This window comes from Austrofundulus limnaeus, unplaced genomic scaffold, assembly GCF_001266775.1.
Source record: "Austrofundulus limnaeus strain Quisiro unplaced genomic scaffold, Austrofundulus_limnaeus-1.0 Scaffold694, whole genome shotgun sequence".
NCBI classification, from domain to species: Eukaryota; Metazoa; Chordata; class Actinopteri; order Cyprinodontiformes; family Rivulidae; genus Austrofundulus; species Austrofundulus limnaeus.
The window spans coordinates 10,422-21,310 of NW_013953096.1; the positions used below are offsets into that span (position 1 = coordinate 10,422).

General features: G+C 39.7%; 1 protein-coding gene across 1 annotated transcript; it reads right to left on the bottom strand.

Moving 5' to 3' along the window:
• Positions 1–526: 526 nt before the first annotated feature.
• On the bottom strand, positions 527–8,674 carry txk (TXK tyrosine kinase). The gene is made up of 16 exons (XM_014027894.1): positions 8,470–8,674; positions 4,875–4,923; positions 4,502–4,583; positions 4,287–4,418; positions 4,142–4,206; positions 3,997–4,056; positions 3,867–3,921; positions 3,614–3,693; positions 3,401–3,525; positions 3,262–3,336; positions 3,019–3,190; positions 1,591–1,807; positions 1,458–1,522; positions 1,266–1,384; positions 1,031–1,188; positions 527–691 (listed from the first exon to the last, which is right to left on the bottom strand). Exons 1-16 carry the CDS (start codon positions 8,480–8,482, stop codon positions 620–622), a joined length of 1,539 nt encoding a protein of 512 aa, XP_013883348.1. The 5' UTR covers positions 8,483–8,674; the 3' UTR covers positions 527–619.
• Positions 8,675–10,889: the final 2,215 nt, after the last annotated feature.

The window sequence follows — 10,889 nt, forward strand, 5'->3', positions numbered from 1 at the left end:
CACACACACACACACACACACACACACACACACACACACCTGTCAGGGGTCAACCTGTCGACCTGGAAAACTTTTCCAGGCTCGAGTTTTGTTCAGCCGGAGTCCCGACTGAACGTGAAAAAATAAAAATGTGTTGATTAAACCCGAACTAAACATCTAATAAACTTTAAAAACACTAAGTTTATTTTCACTAATCGCTCAAAAGTTGGCAGCAAAGACTGAAACTCTCAACTTTAGCCTGTAAAACTGATATTTAAACTATTGTGTTTTTAGTGATTCTTATTCAACCAAAATATATGAAACTTAAACAGTTTGTGCATTTTTCTTAAACTTTCACAAAAATAAATCAAACAAAAAAACTTTTAAATATGTAAATAAGCATTTCACAACAAAACTCACATGAACTAATTTAATTGGTTCATAGTTTTTAAATGCTTTATAAACATTAATACATTTATAATCCAATAAGCTTTATTTTCTTTTATTGTACAAACATTAAACACAATAAATACAAATAAAATGTAACAAGTGATTTCATAAAATGTATTTACAAAAATGTAACAATATGTACAAAAGGGTCAAATAAAACGTTTCATGTTCAGATGTAGAAAAATGTTTCTTATTCTGGATTTTCTGCCACTTTTCTGATTTCCTCCAGCAGCTCGGAGAAAGATGGCCGACCCTCAGGTTTCTAAAAAAACGCAGAAGAAGGAAGTGGTCACGCTTATATTTGTTGAAACTTAAGTTTTGACTCGGAAAACATGACGTTTTTGCTGTATTACTTTTTAAAAATGGATGATTTCCATTTATATTTGAACAAATACAAAGTTTAATGTAATATAATTTTAAAAAACAAAAGGTTGTTTTAGTAAAATGTAAAATTTTGGCCTGAATTAAAAAAAACTTGACTTTGTTAATGTTGAGATAAAAACAGACTAAATCAAAGATAAATTTGTAAATTGAGCTAAAATAATAATCTTTATTTTGTATCTGGTTCTGGTTCTGGTTCTGGTTCTGGTTCTGGTTGTACCTCGTGCCAGCAGCGGTACATGATGGTGTAGACCAGCTGCGTGGCTCGGTGGGGTCGGTACAGCCGGGTTCCTCTGGTGATCTCCGTCACCACCTCCAGGTTGGAGCGGTTCTCAAACGGCGTCCGTCCCTCGGAGAAGATCTCCCACATCACCACGCCTGAACACAAACACCTCGGAGGTTAGACCCGGACCCGGGGTGGTCCTGACAGGACAGAACCTGAAGGGTCTCCTCACCGAAGGCCCACACGTCGGACTTGCTGCTGTACTTGCTGTAGTGCAGAACCTCGGGAGGAGACCACTTCACTGGGAACTTGGCTCCGTTGGAGCTGGTGTACTGGTTGTCCAGAACGTACCTGCAGAAACATGATCAGCTGAGGAGAAACGGACCTCCTGCTCCAGAATCTGAGCTATAAGCTGAAGTTGTACCTGGTCATCCCGAAGTCGCTGACCTTCACCACGTTATGCTCGTTCACCAGACAGTTCCTGGCTGCCTGAAGCACCAAACCAAAGCTTCAGAACACGCAGCTGCAGCCGAGCAGTTAGTGTTTGTGACACTCACCAGGTCTCTGTGGATGAAGCTGTGGGCCTCCAGGTACTCCATGCCCTCGCAGACGTCCTGACACATGGACAGAAGCCACGCCTCCTGCAGAGCCCCGCCCCTTTGACGCAGGAAGTTCAGCAGGCAGCCGTTCTCCAGGAACTCGGCCACGATCAGCAGGGGCCGCTGCTGCAGACACACGCCGTACAGCTGGACCAGCTTAGGATGACACAGCCTCCTGGAGAGACAGAAACAGCTAAAACACAGCCGAGAGCTAAAGTTCAGCTTTAAACCTGAAGCAAACAGAAGCTAAAAGAAAAAAACAGGAAGTGAGAGTTCAAATCAGCTAAAAAGATGGAAATAATGGCTAAAAAGGTAGTTGAAGTAGCAAAATAGCTAAAAGAAGCACAAATGAGCAAAACAGTAGCTAAAACATGCTAAAAGTAGAAAAGCAGTAGCTAAAAGTAAAATAATTATGTAGCAAATCAGACACTAAAGCTAAAAGAAGCAAAATAAAAGACTAAAAGTAGTAAAATATTAGCTGAAAGTTAATGTAGCTGTAAGCTAAAATCAACAACAAGTTAGCGAAAAGGTTTATAAGCAAAACGGACATAATCAAAACTGCAGCTAAAAAGGCTAAAATAAGCAAACAGTAAATCAGCAGACAAAAGCTAAAAAAGAAAATTGGTAACAAAGAAAAAGGTCGAAAGTAGCCATATGCTAAAATCAACACACAGTTAGCTAAAACTAACAGTAGCCAAAATCAGATACAGTAGATAAAAGCTAAAAAAAGAAAAATGTAACTAAGCACTGAAACTAGTAAAACAGAAGCTAAAAGCTAATGACAACAATAAGTAGCTAAAAGTAGCAAAACAATAGCTAAAAGTAAAAAAGTGATAGCAAAACCGTGGCAAAAATATCTAAATGGAAGTAATGCCCCTTTTCCACTAGTGCCACTTAGCAAAAGTTAAATGTGTCCATAAGCTAAAATAAACACAAAGTTAGCTAAAAGGTAAAAAAGCAAAACGGATATTAACGAAATCAAAACTGCAGCTAAAAGAGGTTAAACAAACGCTAAAGCTAAAATCAGATAGACAGAAAACAAACGTTAAAAAGAAGAATGGTAGCAAATCGGTAGCTAAATATAGCAAAATGTAGCTAAAAGCTTTGATTTTGTTCAAGCAGGTTTTAAAGAGGAAAATGTTTTTGAGGAAAGTGAAGAGATTTTATTATAAATCTGTGATCATTTTGATTTTAAATAAAGTTCTGAAAGTCTTAAAGTCACAGCACTGATCTCAGCTGAACCTTTTATAAAATAAACGGTTAAAACCTCAGGCTGAAGTTTAACAGAAAATAAACAGATTTGACATGAAACTAAACCCTAAATGCTGACTCAGCGTTCAGGCCTTTATAACAAACTTCCTGTTTCCCTCTCCTCCTGGTCCTCACATCATGACTTTGGCCTCTTCGATGAAGTCCTCCTCGTACATGGACCCCTCTCTGATGGTCTTGATGGCCACCTTCTGCTCTTCCCTCCACTTGCCGAGCCTGACGACCCCGAACTGCCCGGAGCCCACCTCCTTCATGGGGGTCAGCTCGGTGGGGTTGATGTCCCACTTCTCTGCAGGAGGACACGTCAGGTTCAACACAAACCCTTAACTGGCCGTTGGCTCAGACTGCCGGGTGTCTTACCTGAGCTGAACCCGGCTGTGGCAGGAACACACCTCCCCATGGGTCCCACTGCGTACCTCAGCCTGGTCACCAGACCTGCAGAGACGCATCAGGTGAATGACACGGAGCTGCGCCCATGTTGTTGTTGTTGTTTACCTACCCGCTGCGTTGTGTTCATGGTAGTGTATAACGTCCGGGATGCACATAAAGGTGTGTTTCTCCGCCAGGTAGAACTGCCCAGTGTCCGTTATTTTAATCTGGTAATGTCGGATATCTCCGTAAGGACTGCACAGATTAAACAAAAACAGGTTTGTTGTGTTGCAGTTAAATATTTTTGTTTATTGGTACAGTTTGTTTTTTATTTCTGAATCACCTCAATGTCTTGGTGTAAACAGAAACGGTGTAAACTCCCTTCTGACTGGACTCCCGAACTACAAAACCACCTTCTTTGCCCTGAAAACATTAAAAATATACAACACGTTTTAATTAAAAACATAATCCAAAACAAGATGATTTTTAGATTGACTGATTGGTTTTTTAAAGAACGAAGTGTTAAAATCCTAAATAAACACTTTCAGATCAACTCTTTTCAGGTTTAAATTTCTAAACTTGGTATAAAGACAAACCTCTTGTCTCAGCAGCTGTTCAGCTTCTGTCCTCGTGATGTTCTTGCAGTACCACCTTCAGCAAGATAAAATGATAAATAAGAGTTTCTTTTTCCTGAATTAAAGGTTATGAGAGGAAAAAAAGACTCACGGGTTTGCCTCGATTCTGTTTTTCTCTGTGACGTAGTTACTGGGGATGAAGCCTTTATTCCTGATGAAACCATGAAATATGATTTAAACCGTTGTTTGTTTAGGCTCTAAATCAGCTGAAAGCTAATGTTTGTGTGATTTGTTACCCGTGTTTGTCCTGCGCTCTCCACCACAGCTGGTCTTGTTTGTGAAGAATGACGTACTCGTCCCCCTGCAGACACAAAAACCTGGTTCAGAGCCTGCAGCTGTCGGGGGTTCTGTTTGATTTGTGCGTCCAGATTCTGTTAGAACCTGTCTGAGCGTGAGGTCCGTGTCCTCCTTGGCGGTGAAGTCGTACATGGCGACGACGCTGATCAAACCGCCTCCTTCGCCGTCCTCGCCCTCCGGCGGGGGCATTGGGAGCTTCTTCCTGGACCGGTCCACCTTAAAGACAGAAAGTTATCAAATTTAATTTGATATCTGGACCTGAATGTCATAACGGACCTCAGAAGCTTGCAGTTTCTTACCCGACAGGCGTGACCCGGATATCGTCGGCTCTGGAAGCAAAGAGAGGTTCGGCTCTCCAGGTCCATGCGGGTGCTGAACTCCCTGAAATCAGACAAGTCCTTTTAATTAATTTTTTTGCATAAATTTGCTCATTTAGTTACAACAATCTAATATAATTACCATTCAGCTGACTTTTCCTCCCAAACCACTACTTTAGCTTCATTCACTTTGTTAGCATTAGTTAGCATTAGCCTTAAAGCCCGCCAAAATACGTTAACAAAAAACTTACGTACGGTCACAAAAACAAAATGTGAAGCCAGAAAATTTTGTTTTGAACCATATTCTTACTAGTATTTTTGCAAATTTTGAAGCAGGTCAAGTTTCAATCTTTACCTGGTTTGAACGGCACAGCAGCAGCAGAACACGGCGCGAGTCGAGTGATCTGATGAAATAAAACAAAACAGGTTACTGATGATCTGAGAAAGAGCTGGGTTAAAGTTTTATAAGTTTTATAGTTGTGTAAAATAAAAAATAAAACAAAAAAGCAACATACAGATTCTTGAGGAACACCTGTGAAGCTGCTACGTAGATGCTTATACATGTTTGTTTTTAAGATAATGTTTTATATCAAGGTTTTGCTGAATGAATTTTTTATTGTGAAACAGAGAGAGAGAGCCACCATCAGTATAAACGACTGTATCATCAGCATAAATGTATATTTTCTGATTTTAGCTGAAGAAATAAATAAATTTTAAAGATACCAAAGAAAAAGGTAACTAGTACAAATCCTTGGGGAATGCCTGTAAATCTGTATGAACGTCTAAAGTGAGTTTTGTCAGAATAATTTCTAAAGTATTTCACTGATATCTATTGAGTAAAGACGTTCATGATCTTCAGAGTCAAATATTGAATAAAAGGCTGTAAAGTGTTTACAATTAAATATTGTTGATTGTTATTTGATGCAATAAATGCGAAATTCTGTCAAACTTAAATTAAAAAGGTTGAACATATAGTTCTGTTTTGCTGGGACTTGAATGCATCCTGTAAGGTTTGTATTCAAAAAACTAATTATTTAATTTTAAAGGTATAAATAAGTAAATAAAAGCGTAAGTTTGTTTTGTAAAGAGTGAAGTAAAAATGGATTTTCTTGTTACTGAAGCTTTAAAACGAAATAAACTGCATTTTTGGGGCACTTGAAATGGAAATCGTTAAATTACGGACTTTGTAAATTCATGTTTGCTTCAGTAAACCAAAACAATATTTAAAATCATATTTGCACCAGCTGTTTTAGTTTGTGTCTGTCTTTGTGTCTCTGTGGTTTTAAGTAGGAGGTCTTTGTCAGGAAGTGTCATTTCCTTTTCAGCAGAATTAACTCTCTTTACTTCTGTGAGTCCGTTTGTGTCTCTCTGGTTTGTAGTGTGTGTGTGTGTGTGTGTGTGTGTGTGTGTGTGTGTGTGTGTGTGTGTGTGTGTGTGTGTGTGTGTGTGTGTGTGTGTGTGTGTGTGTGTGTGTGTGTGTGTGTGTGTAGGTGAGGATATATGTGTGTGTGACAGCGGGTCATTTTTCTTTGTTTCTCATGTTCGCACACACAGAAGGCTACATAATTTCCTGTGTGAGTTTGAGAGAAAAACCTACTCATCTGCAGACCATGTCGTGTGATACATTGGCGGCCTCCAAAATAAAAATGGGTCACAGATTTTGTCCCACGATGCGTGATCCCAGGTGCCTGGGGTTAACTGTGATGAACTCTGGATGTGGTTTGTAAACCTACATTTCATTAAAACTATTTTACATTTTTAAATCGAGCCTCCATGCAGCTAAAATCATTAAACAAACAAAACATGTTGCATGAAGTGAAAACCAATTAAATTTCCTATATTGTTCAAGTTTTGATTTATGGATGGTAGGATGGAGCAGGAGATGTATCAACGGATTGGGGTTTCAGTAATGAGGGTGTTGCTTCAGTCAGTCTTAGTGAAGAATGAATTATGGGCAAAGCTCTGGATTTCCTGGTCTGTCTACGTACCAAACTTCACCTGTGGTCATGTTTGGATCACGACCAAAAGAACGAGATCCTGATACAAGCAGCTCAAATGAGCTTCCTTCATAGGATGGATCAGCCTTAGAAATCAGGTGAGGAGTTCTGAGTAGAGCCGCTGCTCCTCCTCATCGAAAAGGAGTCAGATGAGGTGGTTCATCTGATCAGGATGACTCCTGGATGCTTCCCTTTAGAGGTGGTCCACAAGTCCCACTGGTAGGAGGCCCCAGGGAAGACACAGGATTATGTATCCTCTCTGGTCTGGGAATGCCTCGGCGTCCTACTGGGGTCTACTGGACCTGTTGTCTCTGTGATCCGACTACGAGTAAGCAGCTGAAGATGGAGATGTTTACATAGCTCCAGTCTGAAGCAAATATTACCCTGCTCCAACAAACCTGATTCAAACACTGGATCGTGTTTGTCGGAGCAGGGAAACAAGTAGTGGCCCTCGAGGACCAGGACTGAACACCCTGGATTAAGTCCAGAATCCTTACAGATTAATGTCAACCAATTTTTACAACTCTAATCTTGTGAACCTGTTTCTGATCAGCTGCAACACAGTCCACTTGTAAGAAAATAAGCCAGTGTTTCAGGCTGAAGATGTGATCCGTAATGACAGACCACCCAGTTAAAATCCACTCACAGAGTTTAGTTTGACGGATGTCCGTCTTAGACTCCAGGCTTCTACAATGAAAACTCATGTCTTCGTGGGACACTCAGGAAGTCTTGCTCATGAGTGAAGACAGGACAGAGAAGGAGATGAATCGACGGATCAAGGTATCATCATCGGTAATGAGGACAATGGTCCGGTCTGTCTTGGTGAAGATGGAGCTGAACCAAAAGGTGACACTCTTGATTTAATGGTCTATGCACTTTCTTAAATGAAGTCCTCTTGGACCCTTCCCTTTGGAGGTTTTCTGGGACAAGACCCTTGGAGGAGATGGAGAACCTCCTGAAGGAACCATTACTCCTCTCTGACTCCTTCAGGAGGAGCTGGAGAGTCACTGAGGTCAGGGAGGTCTGGGTGGATCTGTTACCTCTGCCACTCATTCATGGATATACAAAAACAAAAGGACAGAGGACCTATAATCCAACGAGGAGTCTTGTTTTCTACAGGTTTAAGACCTGATCTCCTTCTATGGCTCAATGGATCCAGTTCTGGTGCTCAGCAGTCCTCTATGGGAGCTCAGATGCTGGATCTCCTGACTGGTCTACACAGACCTGAACACAACAATCTACAGCATTTTAGCTGGATTTTCCTTTTTAACAGATGAACACTTGTGGTCAGCTTCAGTCTACATGTCCTGCATATTAAACAGGAAGGATTTATTCTGATAAAATTTAACATTTCTTTTATACTTCATCGATTTGTAGATCTGTGTTTAACAAACAAAAAACTGGACTGAAAATTAAAAAGAAGCAGCCAAAGACCGTCAGACTGAAACGACTGGTCAACATGCAACACAACCACCAGACTCTGTAACCCATGAAGGTCCATCAGACTCAAACATCTGTTTCTGACTCAGTTTCAGCCTCAGAACCGAAACCTCAGCCGAACGTTTCTCTGCAGATCAGAGGTGTTACTTTCTGCACAGGTGCCTCTGACTTTCTGAAGAATAAAGTTTGATTTTCCACGGCAGGTGCACAGCAGTAACTGCTCTGTGTTTTCTTTGGTCTCATGGTGAAATGACTTCTGAAGCCTAACGGTCTTTCCTCAAACTCTGATGTGGCTGATTTTAGCTGTTTTAGAAGCAAAACTTTCCTCTGAGTTGTAGTTAAAGCTTCAATTACTTTACTTTTGATAAAACCTGCATTCAGAGGAAAATGATCTGCTTTTTGTTGTCTTGGATTCATTTGTTGTGTCTGAAGTTTGATTCTTTCTGACAACGTTCGCTGCTTTTTCTTACAGAGAAAGTAAAAAGGACAGATTTGTTTGAGGTTGTTACTTACTGGAATGGATCATGGTTACGTCTCTTCTTCTCCCTCAGTTCCAGCTTTATTCTTCAGTTCGTTCAGGTCGGTTTCTCTGCACCGACAGAGCCGATGTGATGCTGCAGGTGGGAACCGGCCGAGGCGAAGAGCCAGATTCAGGTGGGTGGAGGAAGTCACCAGAGAAGAAGAAGAAAGAAGACGGCAGCTAGGATTGGAAACAGAAAAGCTTGCTTTGTTTCTGCTGCTGTTTTTGGCAGCTTCAGCCACATCGGTGGAGGTTTAAATGTCTGCGTTAAACTCGGTTCATTAATTTGTCAGCGTTTATAGAGTGGGAGAGAAATGAAAACAAAGAGGTAAAGAGGAAGTGAAAAAATGACGTGAACAAAACCACAAGACATCCGTCTGTGAATCAAGGAAGAAGAAACACAAACTGAAACGCTCATTCAGCGAAACACATCTCATTATTTTGACTTAAAGGCTTAAATAAACAATCAATGAGTGAAAAAAATCATAGTTTAATTTTTGTGGAGAAAACTCTGAGCTCAGACACAATAAGAGGTTGGGTGTGCTCGGACCTCGGGGGGGATTTCAGAGAAAACCATCAGTCCTGTCGCAGTCAGAGACACAAACACCTACGTCTTGTTTTATCTGTAAGTGAAAAGTTTGTGAAAATAAAAACGTTTGAAAGTTCAGACAGCTCAGATGTTATTTTGACATCATCACAATCAAAGTTGAAGGTTTTGTGGTGGAAAAAGTCAAAAAACCTCAACTGTGATGGTGGAAAAGTCCCAGTTCAGACAAGTCAAGTCCGAGTTTCTGCAACATGTTTCTGCTGTGAAGTCTTTTAACAAAAACACCTGGTTTTTATACGTAGATTTCTCACCATTTATTGCAGATTTTGCCTGAAGATCTTTTACTTTCAAAGGTCACTGTTCTCAATTCAATCAGGTTTGATTTATGTGGGAAAAACAATGTAATTAAAGCTATTAGACACATTAATGTTGCTGTTTTATACACACACACACACACACACACACACACACACACACACACTGGTTTGAAAATATTTAGCCACAGTGCAGCTCTGTGCCTTTCAGCCGTTGATGATTAAATATTATTGGTTTAATATGAACTCAGTGAGGAAGCTCATTAAAACTTTCTGTTCCTCTTTTCACTAAATCTGGGTCTTTAGGACGGCAGTGATGATGTCACGTTTTAATCTGAGGGTCCAGGGACCTGATTCAGATTCTTTATCGTCATTCACTATTTGTGAATGACAATAAAATATAACTTAAAGCTACATTTTGGCAGAGATAATTATATATCGCTCTGTTCAGCTCTCGCTCTTTTTAGCCAGCCTGTTGATACTTTTAGCTTTTAACTAGCATGTTCTGCTTTGACGTTTTTAGGTCAAAACAAAGGTTTATCCCTTTGTTACTTCTAGCTACTGTTTTTATACTTTTTACCTTTTAGTGAGGCTTCTTCTATTTTTAGCTTTTAGTTAGCATTTTGCTACCCTTATTTTTTTAGCTAGTGTTTTCTTATGTTTAGCTAGCATTTACAGTAGCTACTGTTTAGAAATGTTTTAACACTTAAAATTGTGTTTTTCCCCTTCTTTTAACTTTTAGCTAACCTTTTGTTACATTTAGCTTCGAGCTAGTGTTTTGTTATTTTTTAGTTTTTAGTTAGCCTTAAGCTTCATTTAGCTTTTGGCTATTGTTTTGCTATGTTTGTAAAGCCTTTGGCTACATTTAGTCAATGTTTTAGTACTTAAATGGTGTTTTACTTTTTTAGCTAGCTGTTTGGCATTTAGCTTTTACCTAGCCTTTTGCTACATTTAGCTACCATTTACCTATTTTTATGTAGCCTAGGTAATTTAATATTGTGTTTGGTTCTTTTAGCTAACCTTCTAGGACATTTAGCTACAGTACTTTATTTTGGTACTTAATTTGTATTTAGATATAACCCTTTGCTAAGTTAGCTTTTAGTTAGGGTTTTGCTGCATTAATCTAGCATTTAGGTACTTTTACATAATGTTTTATAAATTGTTTGGTTCTTTTAGCTAACTTTTTGAACGAGCATTTAGCTCCTTGTAAGTAGAATAATGTTTTGGTATTTAAATATGGTTTTGCCTTTTTAACCAGTTTTTGCTATTTAGTTTTGTGTTTATAGATTTAGTTTGTATTTTACGGAGCCCGCGAGGGGACATGTGGGATTTTTTTTCCTTTTACGTTCCCACGCAATACCTTTGCGTTCCCTCGCAATACTTTTGCGTTCCCTCGCAATACTTTTGCATTACCTCGCAATACCTTTGCGTTCCCTCGCAATACTTTTGCGTTCCCTCGCAATACTTTTGCGTTTCCTCGCAATACTTTTGCGTTTCCTCGCAATACTTTTGCGTTTCCTCGCAATACTTTTGCGTTTCCTCGCAATACTTC

Excerpts from the sequence above, each read along its gene's own strand:
- txk (XM_014027894.1), bottom strand. Across the intron at positions 4,584-4,874 it reads TGCTGTGCCGTTCAAACCAG|GGAGTTCAGCACCCGCATGG; the intron begins GTAAAGATTGAA and ends GTCTGATTTCAG. Across the intron at positions 1,523-1,590 it reads GCTTCATCCACAGAGACCTG|GCAGCCAGGAACTGTCTGGT; the intron begins GTGAGTGTCACA and ends TTGGTGCTTCAG.